The sequence below is a fragment of the Cyprinodon tularosa genome, unplaced genomic scaffold, assembly GCF_016077235.1.
Source record: "Cyprinodon tularosa strain WSP-4 unplaced genomic scaffold, ASM1607723v1 ctg582, whole genome shotgun sequence".
Taxonomy (NCBI): Eukaryota; Metazoa; Chordata; class Actinopteri; order Cyprinodontiformes; family Cyprinodontidae; genus Cyprinodon; species Cyprinodon tularosa.
The window spans coordinates 326,810-351,516 of record NW_024039321.1 but is presented as its reverse complement, the minus strand read 5'-3'; the positions used below and the strand labels follow the sequence as shown (position 1 = coordinate 351,516).

General features: G+C 36.9%; 1 protein-coding gene across 5 annotated transcripts in view; it reads left to right on the top strand.

The window, feature by feature from the left end:
- LOC119797413 (serine/threonine-protein kinase BRSK2-like) overlaps positions 1 to 24,707 on the top strand; it is a 49,014-nt gene that overhangs the window by 1,315 nt on the left and 22,992 nt on the right. For all 5 annotated transcript variants that reach the window (XM_038306474.1, XM_038306475.1, XM_038306473.1 and 2 more), the window contains exons 2-8: positions 2,433 to 2,527; positions 10,465 to 10,550; positions 10,704 to 10,844; positions 13,870 to 13,986; positions 15,208 to 15,241; positions 15,329 to 15,397; positions 22,398 to 22,544. In XM_038306474.1, the coding sequence (XP_038162402.1) occupies positions 2,433 to 2,527; positions 10,465 to 10,550; positions 10,704 to 10,844; positions 13,870 to 13,986; positions 15,208 to 15,241; positions 15,329 to 15,397; positions 22,398 to 22,544 (689 nt within the window). The remainder of the gene's footprint in view (positions 1 to 2,432; positions 2,528 to 10,464; positions 10,551 to 10,703; positions 10,845 to 13,869; positions 13,987 to 15,207; positions 15,242 to 15,328; positions 15,398 to 22,397; positions 22,545 to 24,707) is intronic.

Sequence of the window (24,707 nt, the reverse complement as noted above, 5' to 3'; positions counted from 1 at the left end):
AATACAACTTTTAAAGTGACACATTAAGGAGTAAAAAGAATGTCCTGTAATTTCCTTTAAGTAGTTTTGAATCCAACAGATTTGAAATGAGATGATTACCCATATTTTGCCATTTGTGCTTAAATGGTACGTTGACTAAACTGCAGGAACTTGGAAGCAATGAATTATGAATAACATTAAAAAAGGAGTTAAATGATTTAATAATGGAAACAAAAGGTAAATTTACATCAGATGCGAGGACTAGTGAATAGGGCAGATTGGACAACCCTGAACAACAGAAAAAAACAGCTACTAAACATTAAAACCAATGAGTTTTTATAGAGGGAAGAGTATAAGAGTTCAGTTCAATTCACTTATAAAGCTCCAACTCCAACACATCATCTTTAGGCTCTCTACAAAAAATAGATCTTGGTTTTCAAAAAAATGCAGTTGAGTTCAGTTAATTTAGCAAGATAGTTTAAAAATCTAGTGGAGGATGTGGAGCAGCTGAGACCAGTGAAGGCAAAGCAGCCTGAAGGAGGAGGGATAATGAACAGCAGAGGGAAGAGGGGAACACAAGTAAGAAAATTAACAAAATTATAATACCAGGACACAAAAATGGACCAATCTGTGAATGAATGAACTAAAATGGCAAATAGAAAACATAAACAGCAGAAAAACAGTGACCTTAAAATAAATCTGGAAACCCAAAGACCTATATAAAACATTTATCAAAGGTAAATCCCCTAACTTTCAAGTTTTTTTGTTTAATAAAAAGATAATTGAATATGAATTTTGGTTAGTGGCATTAAAGACCTAAAATAATGGAATTTTTGATATCTCGGTAATTTAATTTTTGATCACCAATCAGATACCATCAACTGATATATTTAGTTTTTTCAATGTTCGGTCTCTGGCTAAAGGAATAATAATCTATGAGAAATAACTTTCTAAAATCTCTAAAGTGGTTTTAAAATGTTGTTGGGATTAATGTTGGTCATATCCTTTGTAAAAAAAAAAAAAAACCAGTATTTTAATTGTTTGGTTGTTTTTTTTTAACTCTGTCATGTATTCTGTTATTTTCATAAATTTATTTAGGACCACATTTGCATAATCACCTTTGGCGTTAATCTTTTGTTGCTGTAACACCACAATTTCCCCATTGTGGGTCAATAAAATTGTTTTCTATTAAATTTTAAAACATAAATAAGTTGCCCACCCAGAGGACGAAATGAAAATGTAATTTTCCTGTTGATCTTTTTTAAACACCATGGCCCTAATCCCTATAGATAGAGCACTATTTAGTAGTTATAGCATTTTAAATGAGTGTCCGAACGTCTGCTGGAGGAAAAACACTCTAGTTGACTTGAAATTACCCACAATGCACGTTAAAAAGTAGTGATCATCCATCTGAACGGTCAGTTAACTGATTTCCTATAGAGTCCACTATATAGTACCCACTCCACCCGGGTTTAGGACCCCCAAATCTCTGTAGCATCCCATAGTGTCTGGTTCCGTATGAATTGATGTCATCTTCCCCTAGTGGTCTGGAGCAATTCTGTTAAACGGAGCTAGTCTGCAGACGTTCTTTACTTGTAGTTGTTTTTTTCTTACTTGCATTTTCCCTTCAAATGTGTTCTGTTTGCATGTTAAGAGTCATTTATATGTTACAAATTTTGTGTTTGCAGTATTGTTTTTTATACGATGCATGTTAATGTATTTTCAGGGTGTTTGCACCTCTCAGCCACTGTAGACATCTGCTGAAAATCTCTTTCTCTCTCCTGCAGCAAGATAAAACACAAGTCTTAAAAATTTGAAGCCATTTTACTTGATCACATCTCGTCTTTCAACACTTCGCTAGCTCTTAAAATAACACAGAGACTCCTTCCGGCGGTAACGACTTCATCGATGAAGAGTGTTATTTTCGGCGCGACCCGGTGGTCTATGTATGATGCGTTTGTTTAGCAGAAAAAGCGATTTGTTGAGTTTCCAGCCCTGACATCATTCTGGGCTGCCTGCTTCATTGAATTTATCAGCAGGTTTCTCAGCACAAGAAAAGTCTATTACTCAATGACCAAGTGATAAAGCACTTACGGTATCTGTGAAACCTGACTCCAGCTCAGACAGAAGCAGCTGAAATGATTAAATTAAGGATGTTGATATAAATTTTAAAAATGCAGAGTGCTTTCTGTTATACAAACAACTGGTCAATTCTCAAACCTGTCATTTTTTAAGCTTTAATTCTAAATTGCCTGCTACAGCTTTACCAGAGATATTTGTCCTGATGGTATTTGTGGAGTAAGAAGTCAGAGACGTTTCCCTAAAGAGTGGCATTTATTTTAAGCAGAGTTTGTGACATTGTCAGTAAAACATGATGAATTATTTATCACTGTTGCTTCCTTCCTGTTTTCACTCCTCTCAACACTTTGTCCCTCCCTCTGTCTGCCTCTCAGGCCTGGTGAAACTGGGTGTCCACTGTATTACGGGCCAAAAGGTGGCCATAAAGATTGTGAACAGAGAAAAACTCTCAGAATCAGTTCTAATGAAGGTATGGAACTACCTTTTTCATTTTTCTCTGAATCATCCATGCGTGTCGGTCTGCATGTCTGTCATTTTTTTAAAGCTTGTCCTCTGCAGGAACAGCAACAGCACCGGTTATTTCTGTCAGTAAAAGCCCGTCGGTGCTTCTTCTGAGTGTGTGGGCACTGTCTCTCTGTGCTGAACAATAGGAGTGATTTCAGTCTGCTAATTAAGCCCTCTGATGAGAGCCGTTCCAGACAAAGTGGACTAAAATAAAATTTCTTTTCAATCCTGATGTCTTCTGCCTGCAGTGAGCATCCTTAGCATGAGAGGGGACGTTCTGCAGCTTTGTGATGAATACATTGATATTTTGGGGGTTGGTTTCACAAAAACACAACAAAATTCTTCTGGCTTTAGGTCTGTGTAAAAGCAAAGTAGCTCTTCTCTGGAGTCACCATTATTGGTGCAAGTAAAGAAGTGCTTTACAGAACGAAAATGTCTTAATTGGGCAATTAATTACATTTACAATATAATCACAATTTAACAAAATTGAGAATTTTCAAATCACAGAGGCACTGATGATTAATCTCACTATACTTATATACATATAGCATGAGAAAGACACTACATTCCTCCCTCCAGCCCTTTAGGTGGTGTTAAAACACTTGAAGAGTTTTTCACAACACAGAAATGTAGAGAGAATTGCAGCTAACGCTCAGATCCATGCATGCAAGTAGAAGTAAACAGGTTTCCACACAATTTGTACAGAAAGGTCCTGTAGTCGGTAAAATAACATGCTGCTGTCATTTAGCACATCTCTGATATTGCTGCTATTTTCAAATATCCATTACTGTAGAAATGTCCATAGCTGTTTATTGGTTATTTATTCTCCAGTTGCACAGTTTTTATATTGTGAAACACTTTACAGTTCAGTATTTTATTGTTTATCTTTTAACTTTACACTATTATGTTATTCTTTTAAGGTGCATATTTGTGTGACCGTTTTTTCTATAATCTTTTTGCTGCCGTAAAAACCAAAATTTCACTTGTGGAAGAATATAGGGATTATCTATTCTATTCTATTCTCTTGAACAATGTTCTCTGGGTAAGTACGCTTTCTAAAGCCAGAAGCTTGGGGTTGGTGCAAAGAAAAATCCAAATAAAATTGCAATTCTGATTAAAAATAATCGCAATTTAAAATTTTTGGCAAAATCAAATCATGCTCGAGTGTTTTTATTGGGCTTAAAGGGAAGAGAATGGAATATGTGAAACACAAATGATAAAGAATGCAATTTGTAAAACTCCATCTGAAAAAAAACGTATAAAAAATATTATTTTAAAATATTAAATCTGTGAGTTTAAAAAATAAATAAATAAAAGTTTCCTTTCTGGATTCGATTTTTTTTTTTATCATTTTTTCATTTACAAAAAACATACTATTTGCTTGCAATAATAATGATGGTAAATTTACACTATACTCTACATGATTGTACGAGTCCTAAAAAATCTTGATACGTTAAAATGTTTTTTTTTTAATTGCCCTCCTTTAGAGCTAAAAGGTTCCAAACATTTTAATTCAGTTCATCCCACATAAAATAATCTAGAGATTAATATGCGATATGAAAGACTGATGAAATATATAAATACACGCAGCCCCAGGCCAGCTGAGACAGAATTGATGAGTCTTGCCCGTATATTTTATGCAAGCATCTCATGTATTTATTAAGGATAAAAATATATATTTGTTTATTTAATGCAAGCATCTTAGGTAATATTTATATGTTAACATTTACAAATAGAGATCTTTCACGTTTTTATTTTATGAAATATGCGGCACGTTTTGCTTTCCATACAGGCTCCAGTCGCATTAGTTCCCATTTATAGATTTTTACTTGTTTGATTTCTGCTTGTGTAACATTTTAAAATAAGACCAAAAAAATATTTCTCAATCATTTAGGGCTCTACAGAAGGATTGCCTATTTATTCACATCCACAGCAGCATTGCGCTGCACCCTTCATGTTAAATCGATGGAGCTGCTGTTTGTCCGTGTACAGAGGGGAAGATTCAGGTTCTGCCTTTTCCTGTCTCCACCTGCAGCGCAGCCATAGCCAGCCTTACATATAGCAGCTTGACAAACTTCCGAGAAACTGCATTAGCGCCATAACCAGTTAGAAGGAATGGATGGAGGGTATGCTTCCCAATACTGCAGTGGATAATCCAAAGAAATTAATAATAGGAAAATATTTTATGAAACTTAAGAATTTTACAATTAAGTATTTTACAATTTTCTTGTAAATATCTTTATAAAATAATAATATGTGCAGCAAAAGATGTAGGGGGTTGATTCAGGGCCCCCCCTCTACCCTGGGCCCGTTTGTCCCCCCAGCCCCACTGTGTCAATAACTTGTGCATCAATCACAGCTGATTTTTTTCCATTTCCTGCAAAGATTATTCAAGTTAGCTTAGATTGAATAAAGAACAATTGCATTTAGCATTCTTAGCTCCTCCCACAGATTTTGAAATGGATGTAGGTCTGGAGTGAAATACACACCTCTGTATTTACTCCCATAGTTGAGCCCAATGGAGAATATTTAAAGGACAGCTCGCATGACCTAAACTTAGAAGTCAATATTCAATCCCTGTGTGTGGTGTGAATGGTCTGCCTCATTTTCCCTCTTTTAGGCCATTTATGGACACCTGCTTGTACAAATATGCTTATAAGAGGGAAATGATCCATTCCAAAGACTAATAAGGAACATTTTTAAAGAATTTTGGATAATGATTTATATTAATGTTTGTATTTTTTATCACAGGGATATATTGGTGTCTACATTTATATATTCTGCTATTTATTCTGCTATTTGAGAACTCAAAGGTCATCATCTGAGTTCTCCAAGTTCTAGTTTATGTCTTTTAAAGTGCAGTCGCGTGGGAAAGTAAAGAGCTTTAAACCAGCAGGAAAGAGCAGCAACAGTGAGTCCAGCAGCTGTTCGGAGCTGCACACATTTTAAATATATTATTCCACCATTCAGAACATGTTATGCTCAAAACCCTTTAAGTACTTCCAACAAATACTATTCAGAGTATTTTTTTTTTTTTTACACACAATCAGTTTCTATTATTTACTAAAAGTTTTCTACAAAAAACATCATTCTTGTGCATAAATGTCCACATAAATAGTTCAGTTTCAGTTCAGTTCATTTATACAGCTCTAATTCCCAACACATCATCTTTAGGCTCTCTACAAAAAAAAGATCTCAATGCAGGTAATTTAGCAAACTAGTTTAAAAAAGTGTTCTATCCGAGGACATTAAACATATAACATTGATTGAATTACCATTTCTCTTCATTTATTTTCTCTTAGATGAACATGTAGCTAAAGTAGACATCTGCTTGCATTTTGTTTAAGACTTTGCATCAATTGATCATTCTAAGCATACATGTAGCGACAATGAGGAAAAGCCCCCTTAAGATTAAGCACTGGTATTTTTAGATCTTTTAGGGCTTCATCTATGAGAGGAACTAAACTGATAAACTCTGAACCAGTTTTCAAACCTATAGGATGGAAGACAGAAGTTACGCTTAGATAAAGCTAAAGCTCAGCCATTGGTTTAACTGTATCATCTCTAGGAGAACAGCTGTTTGCAGCAATAGCCACACTAATCCTTCAAGGACTGATGTAGGCACCAGATCTGCTCGGGTGGTCAGGTCTGCTTGGACCCCATGAGGACGTGAAACACTACAGTTGGTCTGGACAACTATAGTAAAGTCGGGCATGCACTGTACGATTTTTTTTCCCTTTTCCGGTCAATTTTCCACCTGTGCGAGAATTTTTTGATCGGGCCGAGTTTCAGTCTGATTGTGCGTCCTGCATAGTTTCGTATATAGGGAGTAACGAGGGGCGATCAGCCTCTCACGACCACCTCCTGATAAGGAATCGTAAGGTCGGGAGAAAATCAAACATGTTTTGAATTCAGTTGGCGGTCGTGAGGTGTTCGTGGACAAATCTTGCTGTTGAAGCAGAGTTACGAGTGTCTAGGACCCGATTTAGCAGAACCTCGAGCACTGCGCATGTGCGTACAAAGGAGTTCTTCTTCCAGATTGACGCGTCTGACCAGCGCCATCTCTTGGCGCTGAGTCTGACATGTGGTTTTTAGATATACAGTGTAAGCAGGTATATTGCATCAGAGCGTCACAACATACATCGTGATCTGTGAACTTTTAAACCCTGCGTTTTTTTCTAGTACAGTTTGAGCTGTAGCTGCTTGCAATGATTGCAAATTTGACAGTGTATGCCCGGCTTAACATAAGGCAGCGTCTTTTAGCGCCTGCAGTGTTGGTGTGTATGATGATCAATGAAAACTGAAAGAAATCTGTTTTTGTTTAACTAAATAACAAGAATGCAAGAATATGGTATAAAAGACCCTGGTTGGAGAGCTGTGCTCAGTAGCTAACAGGTTAGCCTCTTTTAACTTGATAAAGTACACAAAATAGGCGATGTGACTTTAAACTTATTGTTAACAAGAGCCATCTAATTTCTGGGATTAGAATAGCTGCTGTTTTTTTTTTGCTATAATCTCCACGAAGGTCATTGTTTTTGTAATATGTTTAATTTGTCTTTTCCTGTCTTCAGATTTTCATTAAAAGTGAACTTGTGTATCACCTTGTTAAAACTTGCAATACTTGCTATCAAGATCGAGAATATTAAGTAGCTCTTTGTTTATTACCATTTCTACTTTTGTCTACCCTAAGTCACCATATGAAATGTTGAATAGAAAAAAATTAAAATAATGATGAATAGAGACCCTTAATAGAAAGTGTGATTTCATTAAGCGACCACGATACAGTTTGTAGATGAGGCGTTGCCATATCATATCATATCATCACCAGGAGAAGGGCCCTTACCTGATCTGATCACTTGTGCAGATCTGGTACCTATATCGTGTCACAGCTAGAATGTCAGACCAAATGCAGCTGCTACAAACAGAAAAAAACAGAGAGAAAATAAAAAGTTAAGAGTTTAACTAACAAAATATATTGCAAAATTGGTCAGTAGTTGATTAAGGTCAGTAGTTGATTAAGGGAGTGTTGGCCTAGTGGAGCAGTGCTCTTGTGCTCTGAGAAGGTTGCAATTACCCAGTTCAAATCCCACTGCCTCCACTCTGGGTTCCTGAGCAAGTCCCTTAACCCCTGATTTTTTGCACAATGGCAGCCCACTTCTTCATGAGGGGATGGGTTAAATGCAGAGATAAATGTCTCCAATGTGAGATCAATAAAGTTCAATTATTATTATATGGCGATATCAGGAAAAGTGGACATTATGTCTTCCAGCACCCTAATTGTACTGTTGCATAACAGCGCTCTTAAAGGCATAAGGATATGTCTCCCACTCTTTTTCAGAGGAATTTGTTTCTTGTGACCATATAAAAATGAGATGGGAAAAAGTTTTGATAGACTCAGTTGAACAGTTGTAGGTTAGGTTCAGCAATTATTGTTCACACACAGAAAAATGTCTGAGATTCTTACATCACACCACAGTGCCCCTTCTAATGGCAGAAAAATAGCTAGGTGAAACAAAAATTTTGATGGCAGGACCAGTTTAGTAGTCATCTAAAACATAAGAGATTATTGAGGCATCCAGCCTTTCATACTAAATGAAGTAGCAATCATTATGTGAAAAACAATTGTAGCAATGAACACAATTCTGCTTTAGACATTGTGCTTTTTTATTAAAACCAGAGATCTGTTTAAGCAGGTGAAGTTGTCCACCAGGAAAAAATGGTTTTGCTGCACAAATACCAAGAAACACATGCTTAAAATGATTACAATATTTTAAATCAGAAAACATGTAACATTAAGATTTCAGGCAGTAGAATAGTCTTATTAATAGGACTGATGTAACAAGACTGCAGATGAGGCTCTTATTGACATGTGGAGGAGGAACTTTTAGAGCTGAGAGCAGCACATGGGCAATGATGAAGAGCTGGGCAGGCAGTGATCTGTGGAGGTCAAGAGGCAAACAGTGTTAAAAAAAAATATGTTTTCTAACGAACATACACAGCTTATACAATACCCAACATATTTAATGGCATCCCTGAAAAAAAAGTTGTGTAAAACATTTAAATATCCTTATCCTTTAGTGATGCAACATAAAATTGTACAAGGTAGGAAAACAGAAAATAACTACCGTCACTTATAGTGCATTCATTCAAAGGGATAATTCAAATATTTCTGGATCATGTTTTTGGCTAAATCTTTCATTGTAAGCTTTAACAGTTCACATTAAATAGATATGACTTAATTATGCTTTGCTATTGTCATTTCGTCTAGGAACTTTGAAGATGTAATCCATCCCCTTCTGTTTCATCTGGGTACATCTTTTATGTGATAATGAAATAGGACGGATATCAAAACATGCTACGGAAGTAATGTTGCTCTTTGTTTATTTCCATAAGTTCCTAGACCTAATTTCACAATATGTAAGAACTCAGGGACAGAATATTTCAGGAGAAACAAATTATACACAACATGGCAGTCTACCCCTTTCTCAAGGTCCAGGTTCAAACTCCCACAATGCCATTCTCATTGTACTGAATGGAAAGCTGACAGATTAAGGGGGCACCTTGACTAATACACAGGTTTCACAACCAACCCCCATAGATTTATGTTTCACCGAAACCTCTAGGGTGGCCAGCCAGACCTACTCATAACTTGTCTGGTTAGACTCAATGTTCTTGGCCTAAAAGAGCCAATAATGCATTAGCAGTTTTCTCTAACCCTAACAGTAGAGAACCAATGGTGAAACTAGACCTATGATACTGTTAGAGCATCTAGAAAAACTTCTAAAACTACCAAAAAGTAAACAATGGGGTAAGAAGCCGGTTTTACCCTCCAGCTATGTTGGGATAAAGCTCTATATATTAGAGAACTACAGTAAATATTGATATCTTGAGTCACCAAATCTCCCAACAAACGGAGTACCATCTACATACCTACTAACTTTTTGAGAGGCATTTTAGGAGGCATTAATCTCTCACCAATCCAGCTGTGGGGTGGCGTTTACTGACATTACTGCGACTTCAGCTGACAAGACTAAGAGTGATCTTTAGGGCTGCAAAGCATTCTGGGATATATCTGCCTCTTCTGAGGCCTATCTTTTCTTTTCATACACTTCGTAGACACTTTTTCTCTTAGGACCATTTTCAAGAAACCGCAGTGAAAAAGGTGAGCTTCAAACTTGTTTAACATGAAAGAAAGAATGAATATGTGGAAAAACATCTTCCATCCCCCTGTTAGGAGAGGCTCTTGGATAGAGCGGGCCTGTTTCTCTTCTAAAGGTGCTTATGAACCTTCTTACACCTCATGACATGACGATCTTGGATGACTTTAGCATTTTGCAATTCAAATAGAAAAATGGTGCTAGGGTCATTATTGGGTCTTCTAGCAGGTAATGACCCAGTAATGTAAGGCTATATTAACAAAATGTGGTTCATTAAACAGAAAATAGTCTGTTTCCAGGAGCTAACACAAGGAATCAGCTGAAAAAAAGAAAGCATACAGAAGGAATCAGGACACTGGATTTCCTGATATCTATTCGTTAATAAAATATTGCAGAGAAATTATAAACTAAAGTGGAAGTTCATTGTAAAAATCAACAATGAACAAAATGGTTGAACTGGGTTCTGAATCAGTTGTGTAATGATTCAGAAAGGTTTTCACCCCTTTTTGCATGTCTAACATAATGTTCACCCCCTGCTTGTAACTCATCCTATCTGTTTTACTATATCTGACCTCACTAAGTATTCAGTCTCTTACTGCTTTTGCATTTTACTATATCTCTACTTGCTTCTCACAGTATATAAGGTTTACCTTCCGCTCCTAACTGACATTTCAATCTCCATCATTTTTAACCTTATTATTCCTCTAAGCTTTCTCTGCTTCTCTCCCTCCCTCCTTCTGTGCAGGTGGAGAGAGAAATAGCTATTCTTAAACTAATAGAGCACCCTCATGTTCTGAAGCTCTATGATGTCTATGAAAATAACAAATATCTGTAAGTATCTTTGTGTCTTCATCTTGACTGCTCTCTAAAAATAAGAGTGAGCTTTACTGTTGCTGCATTTCTATCTGAATCTGAGGGGAATAACCACATAAGAAGGTATAATTCAAACAATTCCTTGTTTATATTTTTCCATCTTTTTCTCAGGTATTTAGTGTTGGAGCATGTGTCTGGTGGAGAGTTGTTTGACTACTTGGTGAAAAAAGGAAGGCTGACTCCCAAGGAGGCTCGCAAGTTCTTCAGACAAATCATCTCTGCCCTGGATTTCTGCCATAACCATTCCATATGGTGTGTAAAAAGCATAATCTGTAAATGTCCTTTACTTTTATTTGCCTTACTATTGAGCTCTAATATATATATATATATATATATATATATATATATATATATATATATATATATATATATATATATATATATATATATATATATATATATATATATATATATATATATATATATATATATATATATATATATATATATATATATATATATATAGGCAATCTTCAGAGTGAGGACATGCTATTTTGCTAATGGTTAGGTTTAGGGCTAAGGTGTCAATTGGGTTAGGGTTAGGTTGAGGTTTGCATCGGTAATGGTTAGGTTTAGGGTTAGGGCTTAGAAAGGATGGAAAATAACTTAAAATCAATCGAAGTCCATGGGAGTCAACACATGGACCTCACTATATATTACAGAACAAGTATGTGTGTGTGTGTGTGTGTGTGTGTGTGTGTATTAACATTCATTTTTAGGGACCAGTTGTAACAGAAGCAAAAGCTTGTCAAAGGGTCCTGTTAACTTAATGTGTAACAACTGGCACTGAGGGAATACTTATGTTATCTTGGTAATATAAAGGTTTTTGTTGCATATTTGCAACAATGGCTGTCAAGGGATTAATAATACCACTTTCACATTTTATGGTAAATGGTAAATGGCATGTACTTATATAGCGCCTTTATTCAAGTCAGGAGACTTGACCAAAGTGCTTTACACTACATTCATTCACCCATTCACTCACACACTGACGGTGGCAAGCTACATTGTAGCCACAACTGCCCTGGGGCTCACTGACAGAAGCGGGGCTGCCGTACACTGGCGCCACTGGGCCCTCTGACCACCATCAGTAGACAATGCAGGTGAAGTGTCTTGCCCAAGGACACAACGAGACTGAAAGTCGGAGTTGGGGCTTGAACCGTCAACCCTTCGATGTCAGGACAAACTCCTACATCCAACGCCACTGTCGCCCCCATAAAGTAAAATAAACCACCAGTAATCAAATATGAAATGTATCAAGGAAGATTAGTGTGAGGATGAATAAAGATATCATTTAAGCAACAAGTCCAGTTAAGGCAACGACAAACCTTTAGTCCATAACCGCCGCCCGCCACATTTACATCATCATTAGCCGTTCAGATTCATTAGGCATCTAATTACCAGAAAATGTTTAACCAAAGCGAATCTAAACTGCAGACTGTCACTACATTAATTTGGCTGTAAACGTTTTTACTCTAACTGACCAATCAGATGAAAGAAAATGTTGAAGTTCTGCTGGACCCAATAGCAGCCCTATAAGGCAAATCAGAAATCTGATTGGTTGAAGAAAACATTCCTTATTAATATTTTTTAAAAACCAGCACTGCTGATTCTAGATACATCTTGATAGATTCTTTGGAATAAATGAATACAGTTGGATAGAAAGAAAATAAAGTTTAGGTTATAAATGTAGGTTAATGTTTCTGTTTGATTTTAGGTCAGCAGTGAAGGCTTTGAAGGCCCGGGCTGCCCTGTACTGCTTAAACCCATAGCTAGAACTTGGATATGATCTTGATAATGATCAAATTTAAACAATTGTTCTTTTCTATGATGTGCACCTCTGGTAAACCTTAAAATCTGTTCACAACTTTTCCTAATAATCATGCTAAAAAACAACAAACAAGCCAACAATATGCTTCTGCATGGCTGCGTTAACAGAGGTACGGAGTGAGTCTATAGCCTCTGGTGTCTGTTCCGCTCTCATCTTCTTTATTCGCAATACACCCTGCTTTCTTCTTTGATCCGCAGTTAAAGACTTTGAGTGAGGCATGACTCCCTTTTCTTGTGTTTTTCATATTTTTGTCTTGAGTATAATACTTAGTAATCTAATCTAAAGTACAACCCTGTGCCCGCTCCCAAGACGGAACGCCTATCAAACACGTGCAAGAGCATGCACAAGCCCATTTCTCCTCATGCACGCTCTGTTTAAAAGCTGCTGTTCTCAGAGCTCATACAAGCTTACTGCGCCCAAATGCCTGCCCTAACCCCTAAACCCTTCAATCACTATATGGAGCAGGGACTATATAATGGACTTTATTGGGAACACAGTTAACTTACCATTCAGAGAGATGAAAAATTCAATGAAAAATTAAGCCAACCAAACAAATGGGTCTTTTGTTTGGTTGGACAAACAAATAGGTCTCCAGTTAAAAGACAACTGCAGACCTGTAGAAACAAATAAGACCTTCGCCGCTTCTCACTTCACTAGAATGTGAGTACGGACTGGTGTCCTCTCCAAGTAAGTTCTTGAGAAGAAAACAGTAAAGTATGGAGTTGGGGAGAACAGGAGAATAAATATGGGTCTATTGGAACAGAAGCGTATTTGTGACATCACCACACGCTCGGCTCGTCTGGAGCTGCATTTCACCTCCTGTTATTAATAGTCTCTAGATAATAATAAATTCTAACTTTTTTCATTTAGTGGGGGAATAATCTCCAGAACGGACAAGTCTGCTCTGATGCATACTCGCCAAATAGGGATGACCGAGAACAACAGCCAGGGGGACTTTGTTCATTCTCGGTCTGCTGTTCTGAATTATAACAGTACTAGGGGCTTGAGGATGATGACGTTTGATGAGCACACGAGAACGCACAAGTACACATATTGAGAAAAGGCCCTTAACTGTAGGAACAAACAAGAACATTTTGAAAGAAAACTAGAGTGGCCTGCTGTGACAGCAAATCCCATAATGGTTTGCGAGAAGAGCTCTCCACGCAAAGCATTCTGGGATATATCTGCCTATTCCGAGGCCTTTCTTTTCTTCTTATACACTTTGTAGATACTTTTTGTCTTACAACCCTCTGCCATTTTCAAACAACTGCACATACCACACAAATGGCTAAAAGTAAATAAAGAATAGCATCTATACCTTTAAGGGGGGAACTGCTTGTTCCACCAAATATTCCTATTAAAAGATGCTAATATTACAATCTATGTACGCTTTTTTAGTGATATTTTAAATAGATGCATAACTATCATTATTTTCTGTTTTTTTAGTCACAGAGATCTGAAGCCAGAGAATCTTCTGCTGGATGAGAAGAATAACATAAGGATAGCAGACTTTGGTATGGCCTCACTGCAGGTTGGGGACAGTCTACTGGAGACCAGCTGTGGGTGAGTTGAAACTGTTGCTTTTTATAGAAAAGGGGAAAATTATTCTGATTACCGGCTGCAACAGGAAGGGTATCTGGTCTAAAAACCTCTGTCAAGTCTGTCTGCAAGGCTGGTGTTGCGACCCTGGATAGGAGAAGGCAAAAGGACTGGCTCACGTGATTAGGAAATATCTATAAAATAGATCATTTAAAAAGCTTAATGAAAACAAATTAATCTGATAGAATGACCAAAGCAAAGCCAAGATTGAAATTCCATTAGAAATATTTAGCTAGAATTGAATAGTGAAGTTCATATAACATCTTCTATCCAAAGCATCAGAGCTGGAGCTTTTTTTTAAGACATGCAAATGTAAGTGTTATAGTAGCTGGTAAAATCAAATTCAGAGGAAACAGTCTTTATAAATGGCACACCTTTTAAAACCTTTATAGTTTAAAAACACTGTTCTTTCTCCTTCTTCAAAACTATGTTCTAATATGACATGAAGATAAACAAATCAATGTGTGTTACTAGTTTTCTTTCAAAATGTTCTTGTTTGTTTCTACAGTTAATTTCTTCAGTTGTCTTTTAACTGGAGACCCATTTGTGTGGTTGGACTGTTGTAGGTATTTTTTTTTAGTGTTGCACATTGCTGGGTTAAATTTTCATTTCATTTGTGATTCACTCATTCAATGATTCCATAATGATTTCACAGTTGGCCTTTACAGCCTCACACTGAGCCTGCTTCTGCTGGAGGTTTCTTCCTGTTAAAAGGGAGTTTTTCCTCTCCACTGTCGCTACAAGCATGCTTAGTGGGAGGGATTGCATTTGAGTCAATTAGTCGATGCAATCAACTGGTTTTCCTTAGATTGAAAACTTTGAATCAGTTTTACTGTATTATCTGGTAAATTGTAAAGAGCCTTGAGATGACATGTGTTGTGAATTGGGGCTATATAAAAAAACTGAGTTGAAATTGAATAATTATTTGATTTACATTAATAAAGTTCAACCATTTTTTCCTTTTGCAGAGAAGAGCTGCTTCTTTCCAGGGGTTTGGTTGTTCTCTCTGTAACTCTCACCACTCTAGAGGATTTTAAACATTTAAAACCATCCATGCCTCAGAGATTAAGTTAGGAAGGGATTTATCTTGACCTCGGCTCACCTTATTTGGTTTTCTATTTAATTTAGAAGCAACCGTTGTTCTTTTTTATTATTTGTTGACACTTTCCTTTTGTTTCCTCACAGATCTCCTCATTATGCTTGCCCAGAGGTCATCAGGGTGAGTTGTTTAGCTCTGAGTGTTTACTTCCTGATTGTGAGTGTGTGTTCATTTCTAATGCTTTCCGTTTGTGTTTCTGTGTTAAAGGGAGAGAGGTATGATGGTCGCAGGGCTGATGTTTGGAGCTGTGGGGTCATTCTCTTTGCTCTACTTGTGGTGAGGACCTTTTTTTTTTTTTTTTTTTTTTTTTTTTTTTACAATTATGTATCTTTTGTAAATATTTTGCCCAAAATCATTATTTTCAAACAGTTTATTGTCCCACTATTCCTGTAACAAATGTAAGAGATTTAAAAGTATGCCATTTATTGGCTTTTAAGAAATATTTTCACGACTGAGTTCAGGCTTTATTCTGTGTTTGGTTTAATGTCATATAGTAATGTTCCTGTTGTTCCCCATCATCACACCCGCACACATAGGCATTGTACATTCACTTCATGGGACTCACCTGGTTTCTATGCCACTTCCATTACATACAAGTTTTGACCTGTTAGATCCTGCTTTTAACATGCCTCTCCCTCTCTTCCCTTTTGATCCCCGATCCTCCTATTCATTGCTTCATGTTTCCTCACTTACTACCAAGTTCCTTTTCCCACACATTCATCCCCTTAATACATTAGCTAGATTAATTCTAACAAGTGTAAAGTAGCATTGCAGTTGGTTTCTAAACTACATGTCAGCTCTTCTAATCAGATATATGATCAGTGCATGGAAAGGTAACTGGCAATCAGCTTTTCTACTTAATCAAGGATTGATTCAGTAAAGTGCCAGTGCCGCACAGCAGAGGTTAGAGGGCTACAAGGCTACAGAGAGAACTTTAACAGTCAGGGAAACCTAAGTGATTGATATTATGCAGAGGAAAGGCATGTTTCATAATGTAGAAGGCTATTTAGAAATACTTTACAGAAGCAGGTCTGTAGATTGAAAAGACACCGAAAGCACACATGGACAATTGATAAATACAGAGAAATGATTAAATTGTTAGTCATATAGTTGATAGTTGATCCTTGGAATAATAAAATGCTGTCCAATTTAGTTTACCAATTGGTCAATTTCCACAATTGGCGATAGGTTATTGGACTAAGGCTTGTTAAGCTGCAATTACAAAATGTTGCATCAGCTTTTTGTGTATCTTTATATTGAGAAAAGAGTTACAGGCTGATTTTAGAATTTTTATAGATGTTTCAACCTAGAGCACAGGTTTCGATGTGGATGTTTGAGCTTTCTGTTAATCTTTATTTTAACCATTTCTGCAGCCAGAATATTAACTCTTTATTTTAATTTTAATTGATTTAATTATTTTTATTTATATAAGTAAACTGGAGAGACATTGTCACCCTATATGCATACATGATTCCTATCTAATCTGAGAAAAAACTCAGAAAAAAGGGGAATAGATTAAATGGTTGCCCTCAGCAGTATTATTCAGCAAAACAGAGGAGATTAAAGTGGAACAGGCTCATTAAATTTGATGCTGCACTAACTGTTAAAGTGAAACTTTCTGTTGGGAGAGGAGAACTCTGTTAAATTCAGTGTGAAGTGTACTAACAAATAGTTAGAAAGGACAGGAATGTAAGGATATACTATTATTTTTCCATAATCAATGCCATATGTCAGCACAAGGTCCAAAGTATAAAAATGAGAATGTGTGGGACTATACACATTTTGAAAAAAGCCATTTGAGTCTTAGATATTATTAAATGTTATATTTTTTGGCATGGATTACCTTGTCAGTTTAACACTAATTCAGATAGGAACCATGAAATTTCTGAAAACTAATCTAAACATTAAGAGTAAGAACCTGGTGGAAGATACAAAGTTACAAAGATAATATGCTATATTGTTTTACAATTGGATGGGGGAAACTAAGGGTTAAATGTTCAGAAAAACTGTAGCTATTGACTGGCTTCTAACTAATCAATAAGTCAGACTGAAATACTGTTGCATCTCCTCCTTTCCAGAATTCCTGGTGAACATTTAAATTTAAGGTGAACATTTGAACTGTTGGAGGAATTTGTCTCTTTTATGCTAACATATGCCTCTAGTTGCAGCCAGGTCTCTGTAAGACAACATGAATTACTTTCATTATCACAGATAAAGCTAATAATTAACATTTTTTGAGCACATATCATATGTTAAATTAATCACATTTAATGGTTTGAAAACCTTTTCTTATTTGGAGTCATTTTAATTTTAATTTGACTATCGTGGTTTTTTATTTGAAATTTATTTTATTTCAGTCGTAGACAAGACACTGATGGGATGGAGAAATAGGTAGATAACAGTAGAGAAGCTGGACAGTAATTTATATCTTTTGTTTATATTATGGACATATTTACTGAGAAATATGTATTAAGTCATTTATTTTTAGCACTACATAATAAGATATAACATTGTGTTATCTGCACTATGGGATTATCTAGTTAATCCCAGTGGCCCAAAAATGCAGCCGTAAGGAACACCATGCGTAGATTTTATTTGCCCAGTATTACAATTTCTAAATGATGCAAACATCCTGATTCCCTAAAGTCAATAATAAAACATAACAGAAAATATATCAACGTCTAATTTTGTGTTTTGCAAACACATTTTGTGTGGGGGGTTTTACCATTAGGACAGGAGCTGGCATATTCTCTGGGTTGATATTTCAATCTGAGTGTTTTCCAGAACAGTTGTTGTATTTACCCAGTCGCTGCTTTTATTGTTTATGTTGTGCTGAGTTCCTACTATCCCAATCTCCTGTGAGAACATGGAATAATATATCTTTTATATCTGCTTATCTTTGATTGGTTAGTCTACTTTAGAGCACAGTTAGTGGTTCATGTTCTGTTAACAAAATTTATTTGAGGGAAAAAGCCGTTTATGGCATTAATAATGCATGTCTTGATGTCCCAATAGGTTTTAATAAAAAATTTGTGATCACCTGATTATGATAACATCAGTATGACTGCCATCGGTGTGTAAGTTTGCCAAAAAAAAAAAAAAAAAAAATGTCGGACTCCGTAATTTTCTCTGGTCCCCTCCCTGATCTGACCAGTGATGACATGTTTAGCCGCATGTCGTCATTCAACCGCTGGTTGTCTAGGTGGTGCCCTGAAAACAACGTGGGCTACATTAATAATTGGCAATCCTTTTGGGGAAAGCCTGGTCTGATTCGGAGAGACGGCATCCATCCCACTTTGGATGGTGCAGCTCTTCTTTCTAGGAATCTGGCCACATTTATTAGTCCTCCAAAACCCTGACCACCCAGGGTGCAGACCAGGAAGCAGAGTTGTAGTTTAACACACATCTCTGCAGCTTCTCTACTGTTACCCACTCTTTACTCCATCCAGACAGTGTCTTGCCCACGACCAAAATCTAATAAATTAGCAAAGATTCCCAAAGGAGTAAATCATGATAATCTAATTAAAATCAAAATAACTCAAATTGGGGAAAAAGTTAAAACAATTAAATGCGGTCTGTTTAACATAAGATCGCTTTCCTCTAAAAGTCTACTAGTTAATGACTTGATTTGTGATAATCACATTGACTTGTTTTGCCTTACAGAAACCTGGCTGCAGCAAGAGGATTATGTGAGCATAAATGAGGCAACTCCTTCAAGCTATTTAAATTTTCACATCCCCAGAAGTTCTGGGCGAGGAGGAGGAGTAGCAACAATCTTCCAGTCTGACTTACTGATTACTCCCAAAACAGTTAATACCTACAACTCTTTTGAACATTTAACCCTTAATTTCCCTGATCCAAATTTCAAGGCAAGAAAACCTCTTCTTTTTGTAACTTTGTATCGTCCACCAGGTCCTTACTCTGAATTTTTAGATGAGTTTTCAGAGTTCCTTTCTGATTTGGTATTAAATACTGACAGGGTCATCATAGTGGGAGATTTTAACATCCATGCTGACATTGAAGGCGATAGCTTAAGAGCAGCCTTTAATGCTATCTTAGACACTATTGGCTTTGTTCAAAATGTGAATAGTCCCACGCATTCTCATCTTCATACTTTGGATCTTGTGCTGACATACGGCATAGAATGTGAAGAAATAACAGTATTTCCTCACAACCCTGTCCTCTCTGACCACTTTCTAATAACCTTCAGGATTACTTTAACAGAGTTCTCCTCCCCCAAAAGAAGGTTCAATTTTAGTAGATCTTTATCAGATAGTGCAGTTATAAATTTTAAAGAATCTGCTTCACTTTCTCTCTCCTCTGTGTCACTGAGCAGTGCTGCAGAGTGCAAAAGTTTAGCTTATTCCCCTTCACAGGTTGATGATTTTGTTGATGGGGTTGCTAGTTCTCTGCGTATTGCCTTAGACAACGCAGCTCCTTTGAAAATGAAAACCGTTAAAAATAGAAAGCTTGCTCCTTGGTTTAATGCAGAGCTGCGTACTTTGAAGCAAAATGCTAGGAAACTGGAGAGAAAATATCGCTCCACAGGCCTGCGAGAGTCCTTCCTAGTCTGGAAAAATGGTTTACTGCTGTATAAGAGGACCCTTTGTAAAGCAAGAGCAGCATACTTCTCCTCATTAATAGAGGAGAATAAGAATAATCCTAGATTTCTTTTTAATACAGTTGCCAAACTCACCCAGAGCCATAGCTCTGTTGAACCGTCCATTCCACCTGCTCTTAGCAGCAATGACTTTATGGGATTCTTTATAAATAAGATTGATCTTATTAAAAATAAGATCATAAGCACTCCTCTATCCGCGATTGTACCTGAGGTAGTCATGGAATCTGAACTGGGTTTAGACTGCTTTGATCCAGTTGAACTCTCTGAATTAGCAAAATTATTGTCTTCATCTAAGCCTTCAACTTGTATGTTAGATCCAGTTCCAACCAGGTTATTTAAGGAGGTATTCCCTTTGATCTCCTCCTCCATTTTAGATGTGATTAATCTATCTCTGTTACAGGGATATGTACCTAAAGCTTTTAAGGTTGCTGTAATTAAACCTCTGCTTAAGAAACCGTCTCTTGACCCAGATGACTTGGTCAATTATAGACCTATATCCAATCTTCCTTTCTTATCCAAAATTCTTGAGAAAGTAGTTGCCAAACAAGTTTGCGATCACTTCCACCATAATGAACTTTTTGAAGAGTTTCAGTCTGGCTTTAGAGCTCATCATAGCACTGAAACAGCTCTGGTGAAAGTCACTAATGATATTCTCATGGCCTCAGATAATGGACTTGTATCTGTGCTCGTCCTTTTGGATCTTAGTGCTGCATTTGATACAGTTGACCATAATATTCTTTTAGAAAGACTTGAATATTTTGTTGGAATTAAAGGAACAGCACTAGACTGGTTTAAATCTTATCTATCTGATCGAATTCAGTTTGTTCATGTTAATGATAGATCTTCAACACGCTCAAAGGTTACCTGTGGAGTACCACAGGGATCAGTGCTAGGACCAATTCTCTTTACTTTATACATGCTCCCAATTGGTAGAATTATTAGACAGCATGGGATTAATTTCCACTGTTATGCTGATGATACCCAGCTATATCTGTCTATAAATCCAGATGAAGCTAACCCATTACATAGATTACAGGCATGTCTTGAAGACATAAAAACCTGGATGACTCTTAACTTTCTGCTTCTGAATGCAGACAAAACAGAAGTTATAGTCTTTGGACCAGAGTCTCTGAAAAAGAAACTGATTAGCCAGTCACTTCATTTGGATGGGATTAAACTGATTTCAGATAATAAAGTAAAAAATCTTGGTGTTGTTTTTGATCAGGACCTGTCATTTAGGTCCCATATCAAGGAGGTTTCTAGAATTTCCTTCTTTCATCTGAGGAACATTGCAAAAATTAGAAATATCCTGTCCAGGGGTGATGCTGAGAAACTAGTCCATGCATTTGTTACTTCAAGGCTGGACTATTGTAATTCTTTACTATCAGGAAGTCCACAAACTGTAGTTAAAAGCCTTCAGCTGATCCAAAATGCTGCAGCCAGAGTTCTAATGAAAATTAAAAAGAGAGATCATATCTCGCCTATCCTGGCTTCTCTTCATTGGCTTCCTGTTAAATCAAGAATAGAATTTAAAATCCTCCTTCTCACATATAAAGCCTTAAATGGCCAAGCTCCATCTTATATCAGAGATCTGATTGTTCCTTATGTTCCTAACAGAGCACTTCGCTCTCAATCTGCAGGTTTACTAGTGGTTCCTAGAATTTCTAAAAGTAGAATGGGAGGCAGATCTTTTAGTTATCAGGCTCCTCTCCTGTGGAACCAACTACCAGTTTTAGTCCGTGAGGCAGACACCCTGTCTACTTTTAAGGCTAGGCTTAAAACTTTCCTTTTTGATAAAGCTTATAGTTAGAGTGGCTCAGGTTATCCTGAGCTATCTCTATAGTTATGCTGCTATAGGCTTAGACTTTTGGAGGACATAGGGACCCCCATTTCATCATTCTGCTTCATTCTCTCTCTGTTCTCCTATTCTGCAGAATCTGTTAGTTCAATCTCTAACCTTCTGCTCTCTCTGCTTTTCCTCAGAGTAGCTTTGCCTCGTCTGTTCCTGTTTGGCTGTGACGTCATCCTGGAAAGAAACATCAGCTGTGCTGCTTCTATCAACACCCTTGTTTATAGATGTTGGAGATCGGCCTGTTTTCCAGTGTGGTCCTGTTTCTCTGACCGTGACTGAGTGGATGTGCTTTCTTCGTCCTCTGGCATGGGAGCTGCCTTGGAGCTCGTCTGCCTGGCTGTGTGTTTCCTGGACGGGGCCGCCTTTTACAGCTGCTTTTTGTATCTCTGCTTCTGTCTCCTTGAACCCCAGTCGGCCTCGGCAGATGGCCGCTCACACTGAGCCTGGTTCTGCTGGAGGTTTCTTCCTGTTAAAAGGGAGTTTTTCCTCTCCACTGTCGCTACAAGCATGCTTAGTGTGGGGGATTGTATTTGAGTCAATGAGTCAATGCAATCAACTGGTTTTCCTTAGATAGAAAACTTTGTATCAATTTGATCTGGTTGAACTGTAAAGTGCCTTGAGATGACATGTGTTGTGAATTTGGCGCTATATAAATAAACTGAATTGAATTGAATTGAATCTATGATCAGAGATCTGTGCCAAAATAATCTTTTTTTTTAGGATACCCAAAACTTAAACCATGTAGAAAATCAACAGCAAACATCTGTGTATTGGATGAAATCATAATTTTTGTTTCATGTCAGGGTGCCTTGCCTTTTGACCATGACAACCTGCGGCAGCTTCTGGAGAAAGTCAAGAGCGGAGTTTTCCACATGCCCCACTTTATACCACCTGACTGCCAAGCTTTGCTTAAAGGAATGATTGAAGTCAACCCGGACAAAAGGCTCACGGTAAGAAGTCCAAACTCATACAGGAAGATACAAACATAAAAAACTGAAACACTGTGTCAGAAAAAAAAACTTTTTGGTTTTCATTATCAATTCAATTCAGTTTATTTATATAGCGCCAATTAACAATGCATGTTATCTCAAGGCACTTTACAGTTCAACCAGATCATACTGTCAAATTGATTCAACATTTTCTATCTAATGAAAACCAGTTGATTGCATCGACTCACTGACTCGAATGCAATACCTCACACTAAGCATTCTCTACATGCTGTATAGAAGGTTAGCAAACACTGTTACCAACTATTCAGCAAGGAAAGTCACTACTGGCTCTCTTAAAAGTTGCTATGTGATGTGATCACCTCATTTGAATATTTGGTAATGCTTCGATTCAGCTAGAGAGAGGAATAGACACATTGACATGACATAAAGTGATTAAAAGCACTCCAAATACTTTAAAAACAAATAATTAATTAGTCCCAAGTATTCCATTATATCTTATTTGGACCAAAACTACATGAATCAATCTTGTTATGTTATCAACTTAAAAACAGTTAGCAGAGGCAAGCACTGCATAGAGCTGTTCATGCATTACATTTGGAGACGGATCTATTTTAGCCCAACAGTTAAAAAAATACATATATATGGTAAATATTATAACTTTCTGCTCTTGGGGGTTTATTTGTGGTTAAATTGGCAAAACGTAGTCCTTATAGTTCACAACCTTCTTTGATCTAAACCGCGCTGCATTTAGATTACAAGCAATAGATAACTAGGGTTAAGAATCAACCGCATTATCTGCAAAGGCTAGAGTTTATGAGTCTGTGCTCCAAATTAAGAACGAGCGAGAACAGAGAGAGAGAATGCTGCCCCAAGCTTTACTTTAAGATGGGAGGTAAATTAAACCAGACACAGGACCTTACCAAGAGAGAAAGAAGACAACACGGTCCACAGATAGAATAGAGTGCAGGGACTTTGGGTGCTGCTGAAGGGCAGAAACATTCCTGACAGGACTGGCATTTGGCTTAATGTCAGCTAACTGAGGAATCATTGTGGTTTAGGACACAAAGTTCTATAAAAATCCTAGGGCAGAAGAGACCAATGGTGATTTTAAAAAAGGTTATATTATGGACTTTCTCATGTTGACCCTCAGGAAATCAGAGTATAATTTTTTGCTTAATCTTGATCATTATGCCAGGATGTTTTCAGCTGGTCTTCTTTATTGGCTCTTTAAGATTTTATTTTGCAAATGTGTTTTGGGTGAGGCCAGTTTCCTGGCTAATCAGTGAAACTACAGTCATTAAAATGATTATATGTACTTTTAGTTTAAGGAGGTACCTGCTTAGTCAGAAAAATAGAGCATTAAGTTGTCAAAAGTTAACTGGAAGGCAGTGTACGCACATTGGACTTGATAAAATGCTGTGAAATATATGGTTTTATTTAAAGGGTCTGACACATCTGAGACTCTTTGCTTATGGGTAAGGTAGCCTAAAGAAAGTGACAGTTTTACTCTTTCATGGATATGTCTGTTAGTTGCCAAAGCCTTGAATTGAGCTGCAGTTGATGGATGGGGAATCTCATTATGACCCAACGGCTCTTGAAAAGGTTCTCTTTACAATTCTTTAAAGCCTTTTGCCCCTACATGGATTTTTATGAGACACTTTTTCCTTACACTCAACTTTTCATTAATTCACCTTAATTAATGAAAGAACTATCAACTTCTTCGAAACCAGCCATTTGTGATTCATGGTGGGTGTTAACTGTTCCATCACTGTGTTGAACATAGCTTGAATTTGTAGATTAAAAGAACTTTCATTGACCCAATGTTTACTTTAATGAGAGTGACATTTTCCTTTTTCCCCTTAAGTGTGAAAGGAATTTATTTTAATAATCTAGAATAGGCAGGGAGAGAAGAGAAAACAACTGAACTTCCAACCTCCAATGCGGCTTTCTCTGCATGATGATTTGAAAAATTTAGTTTAGTTCAATTTATCTCATCTTAAGGCTCTTTACAGAGGCAATTCAATCAGATCATACAGTCAGATTGGTAAAAACCTTTCTATATAAGGAAAACTAGCTGATTACGTTGACTTGTTGTTGATGGCAGAAGCCCAGCTTATTGTTAATTCCAGGATGGTGTCACAACTAAAAAGAACCAGACAAGAT